Here is a 20,206-nt window from a genome sequence, read left to right on the forward strand (position 1 = left end):
GCAGCGGATGCATTTCAATCAGTGAGTCGACCAGAGCTCTGATTTCCCCTATGGTGTAGCCGACCAGTAATCTTACACTGCTGCTGCTGCTTCTATGTCAGCAATGTACAACCAACCAATCAACCAAGCAACCAGCCAGCCAACCCCTTGAACGTTAGCCCTGCGTCAGGGTTTCCCCTACCATTGGATAGGCAGAGACATGCCCCCCTGCCTGGATATGCTTTGCCCTGCCTAAAATGTTGTCTTCCATAGATCCTGAAAGAAAAGTTGCTTCTGGCAGGTATTGATGCTGATTTTGGGGCCTCATTATTGTACCCCGCCTAAGACCATATCTCGGGGAAAACACTGCACTGCCGACATTTCCAGCTTGCACTCTAGTCTGTTTATTTAGAATCTGCCCTCTGCTCATTCAGAGGGCAAATGGTTCTTCAGCAACATTGTCGTTTCAATGTCATTTCAAAATGAGGAGGAAAACCCTGCTTTGGATTGAACAATAAAGAATAAAGAATTCATTTGAATCTAGTTGTAATTCACTATAATTCACTCCCACTAAAGCCAGGTTTGAGTCATTGTTATTCCAGGCTCATATGCGCAATATAGCCTTGGGAAGAGGCTAGGTTAGGATGTCATGTTATAACAAGATAACACACCTTCTTTTCGCAAGGTGGAGTTTGAAATTTCAGAAACTCTTGCTCCAGTGCAATTCATTTATTCCAACTGAAGCAATGTTTTGCTTCTTCAGAAAAAGCATAACATGACTATGCATCTTTGTGTGTGTGTGTGTGTGTGTGTGTGTGTGTGTGTGTGTGTGTGTGTTTGTGTGTTTGGCAGTGAGCCAGAGGACAATCGTATCATGTGTCAGAGACAGTTCCTCTACGGCCTCCCTGGCTAAGCTTCAATCAGGGCACCTATCAAGCTTAGGCCCACCTAGGCCACATCTCAATCCAGACTGTTGTTCCCTTCCATTCTGCTGCCCTTGTTCACTACCCTTTGTGGATCTGATAGGACTGGATAGATTGGTGAAGCAGTTGCAGTTACACTCACCCTGTCCAGAGTTTACTGGATTATTGTCCAGGCGGGGTGGAAAGGCTCCCAGCCAGGGCAACCTTCAGGCCCTCTTGCACCAAAACTTTCCATTGAAACCAACAAAAGCCAACATCTTGTTGTTGTTATTAAACAAATGGAATAGGGCCTGTTCCGACTTCCACTTATAACAAAACCCAATATCATATACTATACGGAGCAATTGCAAACTCACTTACAATAGCAATGTAACATCTTGATGGAGGACCTCTTTGTTGAAAAATGTGGTTGTTTTTCTTGATTGTGTTTAATAATGTTGTAATTGTATATGATGTATGGTTGTAAACTATGTGTATGCAGGACCTCCCTAAAAAAGAGACCTTGGTCTCAATGGGATTCCCCAGCCAAAATAAAGGTTACATAGGCTAAATAAAACAATGTCAAAAGAGAAATAACTTTGTTAAGTGTTAGGCTATTACACAGGTATAATCTTAAGTGTTACCAAGGAGACAACTTTAGTGGATTGAGACGCAGCCCAGCAGGATCCCAGCAGCAGAGCCAGGAGTAGGAGAGGCCTATATTTAGCCTTAAAGCCTCTAATCGGTTAACTGTGGCCTGGGACCTTGGCGAAGTAACACACCTAAGCCTTCCAGTACCAGCTGCCCATCGTGCATCTCGGCAGCAGCATCTGTTCAAGGGGAGAGGTGCCATGTGGTCTCAGTGGTAAAGCTGAGATCTGGAAGTTTGATCTGAATGCCTCGAATGCCCCCCGTCATCATCGTCATCATCGTCCCTCACTCACACACATACACCACTGCCACCTCGATCACCATTGTCATTGAGATCCCCATCTGTTTGTGTCTGTGACACACTGTCACGTCATGTCACAAGAACTTTTGACAGGAATGAAGAACGTAGACATGATGAGGAAAGAGGCTATATGTTGGTATGTATGCCTACTGATACTACTGGTAGCCCAGAACTCTTGGTATGAGTTAGGCTACATAAACCATAGACTCCTCACTGTGGTAGGCTATGGTACTGTACTGGTCTGTCCCCCCATGGCCCAGTTCTCTCTGTGTGCATGAATATTTCACAGTGCTGTGGCCACACACGTCGCAGAGCTACACTGTATTATTCAACAGACTGTAGGCTATTGTACGGCTTGTCCACACAGCAGACAGGGGAGTATGGTATACACTTACAGTAGGGTGGGGTGGAAGGACAGGGGAGGCTGGTGGAGGTAGAAATCGGAAGACGGGCTCATTGTAATGCATGAAGCGATTGATACCATTCCTCATTCCATTCCATGCATTACAATGAGCCCGTCCTCCGATTTCTACTCCACAAGTCTCCTCTGGTGGAAGGTCAGGCTACACAAAAGCAATGTTCCAGAAATCCACACTAGCATACCAAGTAGAATGAAAAACCATGTATTAGCCATGAATTTTAAGATGGTGTGGATATTGAAACACAGCATAATATAGTCTTGTGGCTCTCGGAGGCCAGACCCTGAGATGTGTGCAATAGAACCAAGAGAATCCTCAATAAAGATGTGTGCTTTTTCAATGCTAGGGACCCAAGCACAGCAGTGGAGGCTAGTGTAGGTAGAAATTGGAGGACAGGCTCATTGTAATGCATGGAATGGATTTAGGAACTGTATCAGGCTTTTGGTTCCAGACCAGGGCTAACATAGCTTGTTCTGATTGAACAGCTGATAAAGGAGCTTTACAGTTTCTAGAAGGCCACAGTAAACATGACATTATGTATTTGGCAAAAAATAGAGTACTTTATCTTCCTTCTGTGTTCAGCTATCATCTATTCTACTCTATCATGGATCGTTGAATAGCATGTCCCACCATAGGTGTCTCTATAGATGCTAATGGTGTTAGGACATGGATTTGACTGCAGTGTAGGTTGAAGCTCCCAGTATGGGTGATACCATGCAACCACCATGATACAATGCCAGCTGGACGCATCAATGGTATGTTAGATGCTTCATATACAGTATATGATGTTTGACTACAGCAAATCTAAATAAATGTCAGGATGCACAGAATAGTAGCCTACTTTTTCCTAAGTAAACACTTTACTGTCAAGAAACTAGTCATACCAATAACAGGAATACCAATGAACTTGTCATTGAACAATAATGCAGTTAGTCTAGCCTATATTCCATAAAAAATACATTTATATTCTATAAATTGAATGAAAATAATTCAGATTCCAGCTTATGTTTCCAACCCCTTGTTTTCACGGTGCTGTGAATCATAACAACAAATCTAATCAGGGACCTCATGATGGAAATTGAGAGCCATAAAATTGGGTTGTCTACACTGACAAACACATTATTGACTATCTGGAGACCAGGGTGTAAACCAAACCTCTATATCCCCTTAGGCTTGAACTTGACTAGATGTCAACTTGTCATAATAGATGACAGGGTCCTGCTTGACCACCACCACAACAACAAGTAGTGCCTCAGCAAATAGGATCAACTAAAGATTACCGGCCACTGATCGACCAAATGCCGGCCATAAGCTGTCTAAATGCAACAGAAGGGCAGTTGCCCCGCTAACTTGTTGATCGATTCACGAAGGCATGCATTGACATCAGTTGCTACCACAAAAGTACCAAATATTTACTCAAATATGTTGATAGAAATACTCTCTCTCACTCAAGTAGATAGAAATATTGACAAAGCAGTTGAGAGACCCATGAGAAAATAGTAGTTATATAAATATGTTTGTGTTTGTGTGAGCTCTATGAAGAATTTCTCGTGTGAACGTGGTCTGTTTTCTTTTCTTTTTTTCCCTAAGTTATTATTAGCGGTATGAATTGCGACTAACTGTCCAGACCAACTGAGTAGCTGGACTGGTCTATGCAAAAGTAGACAGAAGGACACACAAAAATAATGCTTTTATGAGAAAAGTACTCACCCTCTAACTTATAATATGGTCTAGACGCCGCCTGGACAAGGGTTTTCCTCGATATAGGCTACCCTTCCAGAGAAATACGAGTAGCCCACAACAGCTAACAGTCACCGCTCATCTCTCCTCGATCATATTCTTGAGTCAAGCCAGTCTGTCAGTGTCCACTCGTCGGGCTAGTAGCGCTCCACTCCGGGATGCAACTTCGCTAACGATGTGATATCTTCGAAAGTTTTTCGTGTTGGCGGGAAAAGTAGGCTACTGGACTAAAACACAAATTAAAGGATGGACGAAATCATCCGTTTTGCGTGTCCTCTGACTTGGAGAGTGTGCAGTCAAGTCTCCTGCAGCCTACTTGGAACAATCAATCCTTCCTCCCCCCAACTCCTCTATCCCTCCCTCCTTCACTCCCAGTCTGTCACTGCCTGCCCGAGCCTACCTCCCCCCTCTCCCCTTCAGTAGCCACAGAATGTGTGTGTGTGTGTGTGTGTGTGTGTGTGTGTGTGTGTGTGTGTGTGTGTGTGTGTGTGTGTGTGTGTGCTTTATTCCTCGACAATCTGTTTTATTATCATTATTGGCTATAAAACTATTGTTCTTAGTACTATATCTTTAAATATGTATTTATAAAGCAACTAAAATTGGTTAATAGCCTATTTATTTTCCTTAGGCTACAAGTTCCAACTATTTCAGATAGACCTCTGGTAATGTTATACGCCTAATTATGTGCCGTATTTCTGATCAAAGTTAATTTACTATTATGCGTACATAGTCGGACAGGATCGCTACAATATTGAGAGCGTGTGTAGAGAAACATAAATGCACACACAGTGAACTCCATGCTCCAGTGTTCTTCTGCTTCTCTCTCGCACCCCCATGTTGCCCCAGCATTACAATATTCCTGCTGAAACAAACGCGCCATTCATACGCTCTCCTCTCGCGCTGCTGGCCGGGGATAATGAAACTCGAGGGGGGCTCCGGAGATCACGAGCCCCGCACGAGAACAGAGCTTTCTAGGCCCCTGAGAGATGGAGAGAGATGATTTTGTCTCAAACCTTTGCTCCTTTAACTGTGGGGAAATAAGTGTGTGTGTGTGTGTGTGTGTGTGTGTGTGTGTGTGTGTGTGTGTGTGTGTGTGTGTGTGTGTGTGTGTGTGTGTGGGTGGGTGGGTGGGTGGGTGGGTGTCAGGTTGATATGCCTGAAAGTGGACTAGCCTGTTGGACTATCACATTACTTTGAGGGGCCTCCAGAGTTAGACAGCAACATTTCACATGTGTAACTCATTCAACTCCCACTCGCCTCTATACCCCACCCACATCCCTCTCCAGCTGGATCTGTTTTCAACTACTCCACATTCTCTCTCTCTCTCTCTCTCTCTCTCTCTCTCTCTCTCTCTCTCTCTCTCTCTCTCTCTCTCTCAAGGATGGATTTAAGTGTGCAATAGCCTATATGTGCTTATGGATATAATTTCACCATTAATTCTGCTCACACGCATATACACGCACGCACACACACAGTAAGATGGAGGTACAAATAAAAAACAAAAGCCTATTTGAGTTGGGTCCACTGCAAATAGGAGACACGTTTGTGAATTTTGGGGAATGTGACTATATGAGTGACGATCATGTCACAAATGCCTAGAGTTCCTCAAAAGGTAATTTCCCAAACACTAGAGACATCTAGTGGTGAAAATATGGTATAGGATAAATTATGGCTAGAATAATGTATGTCGTAGGTAGGCTTGCGTCTCGAAATACATGATTCGTTTTATACCAAAGTAATATCCTGTTCTATTTGTGGAACATTATGCATGTCCTATATTATATGGAATGGAATATATATTTTGATAATGTTACCCATTTGACGTAACATTTTTTAATGTTATAATGTCCGTTCTTTCAGCGCAGTATCGTCAAAAGCGTTGCTGACAGCGGTGGGATTCGAACCCACGCCTCCGAAGAGACTGGAGCCTTAATCCAGCGCCTTAGACCGCTCGGCCACGCTATCACATAGCGGACACTTATAGTAAACTAATTATAAGTAATTTCTTACCAGTAATCTTGGGAATAGTGTATACATTATAGCAGTAGTAATAAAACTGTATGTAATGGCAGTAGCAGCTGTAGTCAGTCATAATCACTCATAAGAAGTTAAGAGGCCATGCCACAAAGCAAATTTGATTGACACAACTTTCTACATTAACAAAATTGATAGTTCAAGGTGCTGTATGTATATTTTTGACCCAGCAGATTTTGTCACATTTTCAGAAGACCCATAATAAATTCATAAAAGAACCAAACTTCATGAATGTTTTTTGTGACAAATATGGCCGCCCCTGCCTTGTAGTCTCACAGTGATTGGATCTGTCGCTATAAAGTAGACTCTGTTACAACATACTGTAACACATGCTAGGATATGAAGGATTCATTAGAAATGGATAAAAATGTAATTATTATAATGTATTCATTACAGAAGACAATAAACCTGAACACTGAAAGTTGACCTCAAGCAGATGGCCTCAAGCAGACTAAATACATCTAAATGTAACACAGTACATCAATAACTAATCTCCCTCATAACCACTTATAGATGAAAGAACTTGGCATATATCTGATCATTTTACATCAGTGGCTAAGAAGGAAAGGAAACTAGGAAAGGAGACATGGAATGGTAGCATGGTAGAGTATGTTTTTGTATTTATTAGGTTTATTTGACAGGGACAATGTACAACAAAAACATATATCTCAGAAGCTGAGAGCTGATGTTTTGTACCAGAGCTAAACAGGTATTTTTCATCTGCCGTGCCTGCATTAATTTGCTGCATCCATGTCCAGGTGTTACAGTAGTAGGACTGAGGGCTATATGAGGCTATATGTTCCCTCCCCTGAGACATGATTCAACACAAACCACTGGAGACATTGTAATCATTTTAGAATGCATTTTAACACAAAAACATCAACAGCTTATACACCCTGGCTGCTTCAATATGAGGCCGCCTACAGTCGCACTACTTGTAAAGTACAAGGAAGTACAGTAGTTTATATTTGAGCTAATAATCAGAAAACTTGGATATGAAACAAGAAGCTAATTATTCAATATCAAATCAGTGAACAAAATAATGAATACAATGTTTCATCCTTTGAGTTTAACATTTGTAATATCATAGGAAGAAAAATCTATCAAAAAACTGTACAAATGAAAGTAGCAACATTACTTTAGCGAATAGTAACTTCATTTTATCCTTCATTTTATCCATGTCTTGGGAGGTTTGAGAAGTGATCAGAAATGTACAGTAAAAGCCATGTAATAGAACTGGGAGTGTTGCCTAATAGTGCAGAGCAAAGAATCCATGTTCATAAATGGCTGCAGTCTCCCAGTCGCACCACAACATGTTGTTTTTCAATTTACATAAGTGAAACTGCAGATCCACTTGGACTTGAGCCAACTGTCTAGGCCAGTATTTTCTGAACCAGTTCTTGTATTTAATCAAGAAACTTACAGTTGAACAGAGAGCATAAGATTGACTCTGAAATTCAAGTCAATTCCTTTTCTATTCAGGATATTGGCAAAATCCTCACAGATAGGCCTAATAACAGGACATTTTGTATTGAAGAATTGAATGCCAATTCATGTCCTGAATTAACTGAATTAGAAATGGAATTGACCCCAACCAAGTGAGCACATAATCTTAATCTTGTGAAGAGGGAGGGGTGGTCTTCTCTTCCTTCACCACGGCCTCCACATAGATGGGTCCCCCCCAGGGAAGAAAGGGGGCAGAGCTGGGTGTAGCACACCGGGTTGGAGATTGGGGGAGAAAGGGGGTGAACTGGTAGGGGAGGCAGGCTGCTCTCTCACCCAACCTTCAATCCCCCTCCCCTCCCTCAGTAGCTGCACCAGGGGGGCTCTATGTGAGGGACTGGGAGGCTGGGGGTGTGCTGGTGGTGAGGGGGATGCCGGGGCGTGGAGCTGTAAGCGCCGAGGCCGGAATGGAGCACCTGAGGGGAGGGAGAGGGGGGATTGGGGTGGGGAGGCCGGGCCAGAGCCTGGGAGGGGGCTACTGTTACAACTACCCCCACTCCCACCGGTAGTGACAGCACCATTGGGGCTCCCAGTGTTCCCAGTACTCCCAGTCTCTGAGCTGAGATGGGGCAGGGACTTGAGCAGGTGGTTGAGCAGGCGAGCCCCCAGGGGTTTGTCCATGCCGGGGCAGCTCAGGAGCAGGTTGTGGACCTCATGCATACACTGGATGTAGCCGCTGCTGTAGCGCTGACGGGACTCAAAGCCAGCACTGGGACCTGGGCTGCCTGGAGATATATAGCCACAGGGGGGCAGCGGTGAGCAAACTGGGATTATCAGCACACAACATGTGGTGTTGTACAGGCAGTGCAATGGTATATCTGGTTGATAGATGTATTGTCTTATTATGGTGTTGTGAATGGATATGAGAGTAAGCAGGGGAGGGCAATACAACAGGATATATAGTATATAGATGGTGTTGGCACATACAAATACATATGATATTTATTATCATATAGATATATGATATAAATTATCATAAACACAGCATGATACATGGTATTTAGATTAGTTGTACGTAAATGAAAATTACATTGTCAAGTATGATGTTCAGTTTACAGAAAGAAATGTGATCAGAGTACTGAGGGGGTCTTAGGCTTTAGAATCCCAGTCTCCCAGTTGCTGTCAATCATTTCACTGATTTGACCCAATAGGAGCTCTTTGACATGTTGAGTGAAGCACTCCTATTGGGTCACATTAGTAAATGACTGACAATGCATGATAATCCCGCCCATCAGGGGGTTTTCAGAACTTCCTTTAGCTCATAACTGGAATAGAACTTGAAAGAACTTTGCACTGTATTCTAAAAATCATGATTGATCAAAAGCCTACACATTTCCCACCTGATGCAGGGTGTTTCAACTGTTATGCTAGTTGCTGTTTACCTGTCCCATGTCCCTTCTGCAGTCCCTCCATATGTTGTACCGTGACTTCCAACACATCAGCCTTCTCCAGCTTAGATTGCTACAATAGTCAGGGCAACGGCAAATGAAGGATGGAAAAAGATAGAAAGAACATGAAACACCAATGCATACACATATATGCCTTTTTATAACCGTGTAGAAACGTATTCCCATAGGCTGTGTCTATGTGATAGCGTGGCCGAGCGGTCTAAGGCGCTGGATTAAGGCTCCAGTCTCTTCGGAGGCGTGGGTTCGAATCCCACCGCTGTCAACAAGCTTTTTGATGGTCATGTGTCTTGAAACATCTACGTTTCTTAAATTTGAATTCCTTATAGCATTAGAACCCGAAATCCATACGAGGAAAGCGAGTACAGGTGTCGGTCACATCAGAAAATGACTAAAAGTTAGTGTGTTTGCGCGTGTATGTGCATCCTTACGTCCAGGTTGTAAGCGTCCACCATGATCCCCTTGAGTTGTTCGAGACTGCAGTTGATGCGCTCCCGCCTCCTCTTCTCAATCAGAGGCTTCCGCAGCTGTCAATCAAATACACATCCAATCAGTTATAACTTTATTGTGTATTGATTAATCAGTTTATACCTGGATGTTGATTTTTTCTTTCTTTCTTTTTGTTCTATTCATTTCTTATTACTGTGTTGGATGTTTTTGATAATTTGTGTGATTATTAAAAGTGTTAAATGTATGAAAAATGATTTATATATCTAGCCAATTAACGATTGAAACATTTGTGGAAATTTGACTTATTGGGTTAAATTCAACAACAGTGGGTTCACCACCCTGTAGCCTTGAGCGCCTCATATAGCACCCCCCACAAGTTGATCCAAATATTCAAACTCAACTAACCTTAGCGCAATGCGCGCATGTATGAATGCATGCAATTTCTGCAGAACTGCGCCAATCTGCAAATATGCATGGCTTATCAAAAACGACTCAGCAAAATAAAGCCCATTTGCCTGCATCCAATTATGCAATACAAATGTCCAAATATTGGAAGGAAAACTTAGCATGAACAACTTTTTTACCCTCTCTTTTCACTCCTCGCTTGGGTTGTTAGTTTATTCAGTCTTATTTCTAAAGCAAAAACCACAAGAATGTTTTATTACCTTTCGTTCTTCTTTGGCGTTAGAATTCCTCTCCGGGGCATTTCCCATATTAGATGCCGTCATCCTTAGCTGCAAGGCGCACCAACCCAAAAGTAAACCTCTGTGTCCTATTGACCCTTCTCTGTCCACACAGCTTTACACTCACAAAACTCCTATAGTAGTGTTTAGGCCTACTGCCTTGTGAACGAATGTAGAAACGGACAGAGAAATAAGTGAGAGAGGTAAAGGCAGGCTTTCTCCCTTGTGTTATAAGGCTTTTACGCACCGCAGCGTCGGCCCCCCGACACCTCCACCCACCAACATTACCATGACAATGTGGGTGCTCTGTCCCCCGTACTTTCCCACAGCCCCGCCGCGGGCACGTTTCATGGCACAGGGTCCGATTCTCCCCGCTGTTGTCAAGCTGGAGAATGGCGAGGGGAGGGGGCGACCTGTTGAGCGCAGAGTTCGAGAAGGTGATGCGCAAAGTAGGCTAGTTGATTGTCTATAGAGAGTGTTACTATGGATGGGCGATGTCAGCTCGGACGTCTATGTGATTTGGCGCGTAGGCTATAGGCCTTTGGGCTAATGTTTTGATAACGCATTAGTATAACTGACATGATGTGTGTTTTAGGCAATTCAGTAATTACTAATCAGTTGATGTCACAAATATGAACTTAGGCTAAGTTTTTATAAAAACTATTAATTAAGACTGGCAATAAATAAATAATAAATAATATAAATGTAAATAATAAATCATGATAAAACTAGTCTGCAATAAGTCAGTTGAGTAACAGTTGATAAACAAGCAATCGGAAATCCTAGATCAGACTAAAAATGTATGCTATTGATTCATACATCAAGGTAATGTAGGCCCGGCCTGTGTGTCGAAGAGCAATAAACTCCCCACCCCCTCCAGACTCTCCACAACAGACACAAAAGAGAGTCGAATGGGGGGGAGGGGGTTAAATCGCACAACAATGGTTAAAGAGATCCCAAAACCTTCCTTTTCACAATCGCAATGGGGGAATCCTTGGCGTATTATCTCCGTCTCTGGCCCCACCGCCACCCCCACCCCTTCCTGCGCCTACCGACCCCTCCTCTCTGCCTTATTATTGTCCCCCTTATTCTCTTCGCGACGGACACACTCCAGTGAAGCGCGTCAAGATCTCTTTTTCTACTCTTGTCCCCCCAGTAATGACCCGCAGTTATCGGAATAATGGCCCGGGTGCTAAAGCCTTAATGGCACTTAAATCCGAATTCGGTTTTTCTACTCCTGCAGCCTCCGATGGTTTAGGAGGTAGGCCTATACCCGAGGGAGTTAATGGTGTAACATATACAGAAGTTGTGCAGATGGAGGCAACTGTGGCTCTTAATTGAGGAAGTAGTAGGTTGGGGGCTTCTTTTTTGCGGCGTTAAAAGAGGACAAAAACTAGTGTTCTAGAAGTTTGGTATTCAAGCCCTAGGCACCAATGCGGCATTGCATTATGTACAGACTGTATTGTGTTTTTTTTTTATTGTAGGTAGCAAGTTAACACAGAAACACAGAAGCACAGAAACATACAGACTTCATGTAGGTGGCCTACTGTATGAACATTTTTAACAGTACCAACAGGAGCTCATGCTCCATTTGTATTGACTGTACAGTACACACAGCTACATGTACATTTGCAAGTATGCAGTAAACATGTTACGTTATCACATTTGATTACTTCAAATTATGAGCAAATTAAAAACACTAACTAAAGCTACTTACAAAAGAGCTTACTCACAGTGCCTGTCCACTGCGTTCGAAAGAACATGCTTCAGAAGGTGCTTTCAGAAGATATTTCTGACACCAATTTTTCACGCTTCCTGTCCCTCTCACTCGCCTTATCAGAATATTATTCTATGGTTTAATTTTGAGCAAAGTCAGCAGTTTGTGTATGATCACTATTGATGCTGCAAAGGTCCTACACATCAATTATATGGAGCAGTCCTAGCAGATACGTACACCACACAGAATCTACCAGTGGATTTGACACAGTTGGTCTAGCATCTATCTTAATGGCTATCCTAAGCACTTAAATCCGAATTTGTTTTTTCTACTCCTGCAGCTTCCGATGGTTTAGGAGGTAGGCCTTTACATGAGGGAGCTAAGGGTGTTACATATAAAGATAAGATGTGTGTGTGTGTGTGTGTGTGTGTGTGCATGCGTATATGTGTGTGTTGTAGAAGTATAGTGAGTTATTCACCATTTCTCATGGATGTGGTTAAAATAACGGTTAAAGTTAGGTCAGTGACACTTTATCACTTCTTCTTTATCACACACACACTTCTTCTTTCCCTTTATCTCAAGGCAGTATAGCAGATCTTCACAGTGCTGTCTAATGTGTTGACCTCAATGTCACTGGCCTAGAAATTCAATTGATTTTGAGATCAAACTAAGAGAGACGTTCAAGATTTGAAGATTGGATTTGGTTGTAGACTCGGTGCACATTGCTTGTATAAATGACAAATATATCAATCAACAAGTCGTAGCATTCAGAGAAATGGGGGCAGAAAGACTCCAATAATGTTTCTGAGAATCAATTGATATGTTTTGCATCACAGAAGTGCACTGCACTTGAATTTTAACATCTTATTTTCAGGGTTATTTTTCAAATGAAAAGCCTCGCTATTGTTCTATTCATCCAACATGTTAATAACTTTGGGTGTCACAATGCAGGGCAAAGTCAACAGTTACCTTTAAACATAAACCTATCATGACATATCCCTTAAGAAATGTTATATCAGGAGGTGTGGCATCCAGAATCTTTGACTAGGATTCATCACAGTCGTTTGTGTAAGTACAAGAACACAGCTTAAACTTTTTTAGTGCAAGTGTGTTACTTCCTGAGTGATGTGTGCACCTGTTATTTTACAGCATTGAGATAGTGAAGCTACACTTGATCAGACAGTAACACCCCAAACATTTATTGTATTGTATTATTTTACACTTTAATTCCCTTTAAATCTTCTTGTGACATTGTATAATGAGCAGTCCCAGTCTAAAGCAATAGAACCAGGAACTGTCTGCAGCCAACCAGTGGGTCCCTTGATCCCTCTGTGTTTGGCCCTGCCCTAGAACTGCTGGTTTCATTACCCTCAGGTGTTGCATCTGCACACTGTACTGAGGAGGACCTGCAGAGCTGTGAGTTGTTACTGTCATTCCATCCATAACAATGTCTTGAAAAGAGAACCAGACTTTGTTTGTGGTGCTTCATGAAAACATGAAAACCAACAGCCAGTGGACAGTCTGGTCCTGGATTACGCCATGGGCCATTTTTCACCTCCATTTTGTCTTGTTTCCCCCTTTAACCTCACACATCATCGTTGATTACCCCTGACATATTGGGTGTAAGAAAAGCGCTTTATGAATAGTTCGTCATCATTTTCATGGCTGTCTATAATTGTGTCCTGATTCTCATTATTACAATATAATTGCAAGTATATAGATGAAGCTTTAGGTGTTGATGGGCCCTTGGGACTGTCCCCTCCCCTCCATGGAGCTGTTCAGAGCGATCATCCTCCTCATGTCCACCCTCTTCCTGAACGTCTCCGTGGTGAAGTAGTAGGCCAGCGGGTCCAGCATGGCGTTGAGGCAGGCCACCATCAGGCTGTAGCGGTAGGCAACCAGCAGGGGGCAGGACAGGGCCTCTCTGTAGATGTAGAGCAGGCCAAGGGAGGTGTGGTAAGGCAGGAAGCAGAGCAGGAAGATCACCAGGCTGGTGGCAATCATCCTCTTGATCTTTCTGCTGTCGATAAAATCTGTCTGGGCCGCAGTGCTGTGGGTGATGGCCTGGATCAGCGCCCATGAGCTCACCAGCATCACCATCAACGGGATCCCAAAGCCCACCATCAACGTGGTGGCCACTGCCACTGGCTGCGCGGCATAGACTGGACTGTTCCCAAAACAGTGGGTCTCATTGGCCTCCTTGGGTTTGGAGAAGTAGAAGGGCAGGCTGGCACCGATGGTGAGTGCCCACACCCCCAGGCACACCAGGGGGGCCTTCTTACGGCCCTCGCGAACCATGGAGGACATGGGGAAGCAGACAGCCACACAGCGGTCGAAGCACATGCAGGTGAGGAGGAAGATGCTGCCATACATGTTGGCCAGCAGAGCCAGGCCCATGCCCTCACACAGGGGCTGGGGCAGTTTGGTGTAGCCCAGGTGGTAGTAGATCCTCAGGGGGAGGGTGAGGACCAGGAGCAGGTCTGCCAGGGCCAGGTTGGTCATGTAGACCGTGGTGTGCGACTGCGACTTGGTGTGGCAGAAGAAGATGACCAGGGCGGTCAGGTTGAGGGTGAAGCCGACCATGAATACTGTGGCGTAGACCCCTACGAACACCAGGTTAGTCTCACCCTCGGTGCCATTGCAGACTAGCGTGGTGTTGGTCATGGTCATGGTTCCCTATGTGGTTCTGGGGGGAGGAAAAGACAGAAAGGAGGGGGGAAAAAAGAGTGTAATAAAGATTGTACAAGGTTGTACTTGATTCCAAAGCAACTTAACAACAAGTGGGGTTAACTGTAAACTGTGCAGTTACCAAAAATGTTTCCTCCGAAAGGCCACACCACAGTGACTAATCATGACACAAGCTCCTCTGGAAGCACTCTTGAAATCGGTCCTCACTCTCGCTCTCTCTCTCTCTCTCTCTCTCTCTCTCTCTTTCTCTCTCTCTCCCTCACTCCTCTTTTCTCCATCTCCCTCTCATTCCCTTTCTGTCTTGCACTTTTTCTCTGGCCTTCTCTACACGTGGTGTTGGTATGTTGATTGTACCTTGCAGAGTCCTATGAAGGAGTTTCCTTTCCCCCCTCACTGTCTGTGTGTTTTAGCTTGTCTCAAACTTTCCCCTAGTTGACACTAAACCTTCCTGTTACTGTTGTCTGGCATGCCAGTGGTTTCACAAGTCTTACTACAATGATGATGAAATCAGGTTGTGTGCATCATTGATTTGTGAATTGAAAATGGCATATCACAAAACCAATTGAACATTTGCCTATTGATTTATATAATTGGGGCAGCTTTTGTTATTCATGTTAAAAGCAAAGGAATCAATCACAACAGTTTTAGTACAACAGTTGAAGTTTCAAAAAAATAACTTCTCTGTTCCTCTTCCAAACACACACACAGATCAGACCCAGATATTTGGTTATTAAATGTCTTGAACTGTATGTAAAAGTATGTATTGTATAGTTGGTCTGTCAATGCTTGGGAGAAAATCAGTATGCAGTGACTATGAAGATCCACTCAAACAGAAATACTAATGATTCACAGAGAAACGAGAGACACATGGTGTGGTGTGGTGTGATGTGTTGTATTGTGATGTGTTGTGTTGTGTTGTGTTGTGGTGTGTTGTGTTGTGTTGTGTTGTGGTGTGTTGTGTTGTGTTGTGTTGTGTTGTGTTGTGTTGTGGTGTGTTGTGGTGTGATGATCTGAAGGCAGCTGTGTGAGACTCACCTGAGAGGGTGATTCTGTTGAAGGTCCTGATCTCCTCTTCTGTCATGTCTCTCTCTGCGCCATAGACAGCGTCTGTTTCCCTGTCTGAGGCAGATCAGGAAATACTAACCAGTATGTAAAGAGGGAGTGAGCCATCTTTCTCTCTCTCTTCTCTTTTTCTTCTCTCTACCTTCTTTCTCTGTCCATGTCTCAAGTCTCAGTGTGTGTGTGTGTGTGTGTGTGTGTGTGTCTCACTTCTTTTTATTCATCAATCTCTTTCCCTCTTCTCTCTCTATCCATGTGAATTACTGACACTGAATTACTGTTTCTTTTTTTCTAATTTATATGGGAATCTCTCAATGCACCACTCTCATGCACACACAGACACACACACACACACACACACACACACACACACACACCCTCTCTGTTACAGCTCCTATAAAGGGGCACAGTGAGTGAGAATTATAGGCCTGGACTCTGTGCCAGTGACAAGGCACCAACCACACTTACGTGGCTTGAAAGTGAAGAGGACATTTGGATTCTATATTCACATGAGAATATGTGCAGTTAGCAATGACAGAGCTGAAAAGGGACAATATTTTGTATGTGTTTGGTATGCATGTACCATAAAATATATGCAAGTACACATTAAATTGTGTGTGTGTGTGTGTGTGTGTGTGTGTGTGTGTGTGTGTGTGTGTGTGTCTGTGTCTGTGTCTGTGTCTGAGTATGGAAAGGGAGTTAAATACTCATTGTATGGTCATCATTGGCATAGACCTCGTGGCGCAACGGTAGCGCGTCTGACTCCAGATCAGAAGGTTGCGTGTTCAAATCACGTCGGGGTCAAACTTTTGACCCCACAAAACATTTTATCTGCTAGCTCTATATTGATGTACTGTGTTGAGTACCCTCAACAATGTAATTTCTGGATGTATACTACAGGCCTATAAGTGTTGCATCACATGTATTTACCCCTTCTTTATATTTTTAAATGTTGGAAAAAATCTCCCTAGCAGTGCATTTTTATAGAAATACATGCATGGTTTTAACTTGATAGCCCCCATTTTGGCCTGTCCCCACATCAGTTCATCAAACTTCTTTGAGGATTTCATCCAACTAAACACCAACAGTCCCATATTTTCCACCATCCTTGTAAAGCCCTAGTTGCCTTGTTACTTTGGAAAGGAAATTCATGAAGAGTGTTTAATGGGTCAAAGTCCCTCTTACTGGAGCGTAACTTCCCCTTTAGAGTGGAATATTATTCAGTAATTCATCTCATTTTCACACATTCAGTGGGACATATAAGCTCTTCATGGTAAAAAATAAATAAAAAAACCCTGATAATAAAAACATTTAAAAAAAAACAAGAAAGCATAGAGACATATTGAACTGATTTTATTTCAGCCTTTATTACAAAAAAACATAAAATCTGCATACAATTTTGAAAACATAAGAACATACAATTTACAGATGCAAATAGTGTATCAATAAACATTTCTACTGATTACAGAACTGATGCTTCCTGAATAGATTACTCTCAAATTCACTCCAACAAGCCAACAGTTTCTTAATAACCATTCATTCCTCTTGACGATGTGGTGCTGCAGGTGGGTTTGTCTTATGGTCCTGGTGGTCACAGTCAAGTGTTCATGGTCCATGGTCGTGGTTGTGCTTACTGTTTGGATAAAAGCATAAATAGATTGTGGTTAAAAGTCAAAGGTGACAACAGGCAATATGCGTTTATGTAACTAATTATACATTTTACATTTAAATACTTTATTGCTGCCTTGACACATGGGTAACTCTGGCTCTGTGCCCCCTCTCCCCTTTCCTCCCTTCACCCCTATGTCCCTCTGGCTCCCCCCGCCTTCCCCCCCCCTCTCTCCCCTTCCCCCTCCTCCTTCCCCCTTTCCTCACCCCTCTCCCCTCCCCTCACCTCCTTGTTGCCGCAGGTTCCACAGAGGCACCCGAAGAGTCCGTTGAACATTTGTATTCCACACAGCACCAGCTCCAGAGAGCTGGCCAGCAGCAGCGTAGCAAACAGCCCAATGTTGAACTCCACCACGCCCTCAGGCTCTAAGCAGAGGTTCCACAAGTGCTTGTTCTCAAGGTAGCTCCCACTGCTGTAGGAAGTGGAGAGTATTATTAATATTGATAAAAGAGATTGAGAGGTTCCTTAATGGAATAAACTGAGGTGAGGTCATATTCTAATTCTAATCTCTCTTCATTCTATGTGGTGTGCTAGTGTGGACATTGGAATACAATAATAAACTGAGTGATCTTATTAATCTTCAAATCAAATTGGAGGATTTTCCAGGTTGTTTTAGGGAGGTATTGCAGTAGTAGATGTAGTAGATTTAAGGCCGGCTGGTTGTGTTCTTCTTCTCTTCTCTTCTTATAGATGTCCATTATTGACTCACTATAAATATACATGTATACCCCAATGATCCCATTGAGATAAAAAAAAAAAAGAAAAAAACCCCGCCTATTTTCCAAGGGAGACCTATTATAGCCTTCAGAATAAAAGCTTTGGATAACAGCGTCCATTACAATCACCACAGCTGTTCCTCTGTATGTTCATATGCCAACACTCATTATAATGTGTTCTGGTGTTATTCTCTTACCTGTTGGCGAAAGGTGCTCTCCATCCAAATAGAGTGCGACAGGTAGGGCCATTGGACAACCCCACGGCAGCCACACTCATGCTGTAGAGGGCTCCAGCAACACCGGCAGCGGCAAAACCAATAGACAGGAACATCTGGACACACACACATACACACACACACACACACACACACACACACACACACAGGGAGAGGTTAGGACAACAGTCGACATGCAAGTATTTGAGTGCTAGTCTGTTTCTGATGGTTGAGGGGTAGGTGGACATGGAAGATGGACGATCCTGATAGCCTAATTGCCATCTGTTTATAGTCAAGGCAACTAGTTCGGCAAGGCAACAAGAGAAAACCCTAGCATTGTTGAGAGCAAACACAGCCAGGCTTAGTTTCTGATATTAGAATAATCACAACATGATTTACTCTTATTACTTGATAGCCAGTACCAGAGACAGAGACTTTTCCATGCGTTGCACCCATTTCACCAGTAGGGGTCAGAAAAGTTAAAGTATTTATCCTCCATTTCTGAGTATTACTGTATAACACACAAACACTTATCCCCTACCCTCAGGCTCAAGCCAGGGCCCAAGCCAAGCCCACCACCTTCATGTTGTGTTCTAGTGTGTACCAGGGGAAGCTGGTGGAGGTAGAAATCAGGGAATGGGGCTCATTGTAATACATGGAATGGAATAAGGAATGGGGCTCATTGTAATGCACGTATGTTTGACACAATTCCTTATTCTGTTCCATGCATTACAACAAGCCCTCCACCAGTCTCCCCTTGTGTGTACTCTTCCTAATGATGTCATGTATGTATGTATGATGTCTGTGCTTCTATTTGAACATGAACGAAGAACGAAGATGTTTGAACATGAAATGACTTACCCCACAGCGGTTGGCACAGCAACCCTTGCTACTGGTCAGGTGGATATGGATGGCAGGGACGAGGATCTAGAGGAGAGAGAGCGAGAGAGAGAGAGAGAGAGAGAGAGAGAGAGAGAGAGAGAGAGAGAGAGAGAGAGAGACAGAGAGAGACAGACAGAGAGAGAGAGAGAGAGACAGAGAGAGAGACAGAGAGAGACAGAGAGAGAGAGAGAGAGAGAGAGAGAGAGCGAGAGACAGACAGAGAGAGAGAGAGAGAGAGAGAGAGAGAGAGAGACAGAGAGACTGTTAAGCACTTAATCATAACTGTGTTGGTAACATATCCTACAGTAGATTTAGAGACAACATATTTCACATTGATTGATTAACCTTAAGAAACTAAATGAAAAAAGAACATTATCACAAACATTTGTCCATTCTACAATTTTAATGTTGATGAATTGATTTCCTTTTTTTACATTTATTATGATTGAGTTTAACAATAATTCCCCTCCTTCCAGCCCCCTCCCCCTTTCCCCATTTCTGGGAGAGGAACGGTTGCTGAATCTCCAAATATTTTATGGAATTGCTTTTTTAACAGTGACACAGGAAGGATAGTGCTGCTTGGTGTGCTGTAGCCTATAGATACTGTCTATGATGAACAATACTCAATTGAACCAGCTTTTCCAATAGAGTGTGTGTGAACCGAATGGAACTCACCACAAGGCCTCCACCGATGACCCCTCCCATGTATTTGACTTCCTCTGTGATGCGGGATCCGACCCCCTCTCTGTCCTCCTGGGCATACTTGGTCGACCAGTCAGGGAAGAACAGGATGACGTTACAGATGATCGAGACCGCTGCTAATATGTACAGCCCAACGGCAATGACCTTGGAACACGCTCCTGTACACATGTTTGTGGATTAGTGGATTCAACGTTGAGTAACGAAAAAGTTCAAAATGTTGTTTTGAATATCTGGGAGTTGAGTCGTCTCTATTTTCACTCTAAAAGGAGAGTCTTCAGTCTTCACTCCTCCACTGGGAAGATTTCAGCAAATGTAAACAAAATGTAACAAAATAGACTCTTCCTGTCACTGGTCTTGGCATTAATGTATCTCTAGAGTGGATGGGAGTCTGCTTAAATATCCTGTTGCTGTTTCTAGGTTGGAGGGCATAGAGAGGAGGAGTTAGGTGATAAGACTACCCACCTATACACACACACACACACACACACAC

The 20,206-nt window shown here is 43.3% G+C and overlaps 3 protein-coding genes across 3 annotated transcripts; all 3 read right to left on the bottom strand.

Annotated features, from left to right (window-relative positions):
- Positions 1–7,831: 7,831 nt before the first annotated feature.
- her8a (hairy-related 8a) lies at positions 7,832–10,113 on the bottom strand (the record flags this gene model as incomplete). Its single annotated transcript, XM_083671901.1, is given in 5 exon segments — positions 7,832–8,098; positions 8,100–8,254; positions 8,912–8,990; positions 9,367–9,462; positions 10,051–10,113. Coding segments are annotated over 5 exon segments (660 nt in total).
- Positions 10,114–13,200: 3,087 nt separating this feature from the next.
- On the bottom strand, positions 13,201–14,455 carry LOC310806065 (lysophosphatidic acid receptor 6; the record flags this gene model as incomplete). Its single annotated transcript, XM_083672021.1, has 1 exon — positions 13,201–14,455. One exon carries the CDS (start codon positions 14,453–14,455, stop codon positions 13,514–13,516), a length of 942 nt encoding a protein of 313 aa, XP_083528147.1. The 3' UTR covers positions 13,201–13,513.
- An 815-nt stretch (positions 14,456–15,270) lies between these two features.
- Positions 15,271–19,884, bottom strand: tm4sf21b (transmembrane 4 L six family member 21b; the record flags this gene model as incomplete). Its single annotated transcript, XM_083672146.1, has 6 exons — positions 15,271–15,311; positions 15,509–15,592; positions 17,408–17,613; positions 18,115–18,248; positions 18,994–19,059; positions 19,690–19,884. The coding sequence occupies 6 exons, from the start codon at positions 19,882–19,884 to the stop codon at positions 15,271–15,273; spliced, it is 726 nt and encodes a 241-aa protein (XP_083528272.1).
- Between the last annotated feature and the right edge of the window lie 322 nt (positions 19,885–20,206).

This window comes from Argentina silus, assembly GCF_951799395.1.
Source record: "Argentina silus genome assembly, chromosome: 1".
Lineage (NCBI taxonomy): Eukaryota > Metazoa > Chordata > Actinopteri > Argentiniformes > Argentinidae > Argentina > Argentina silus.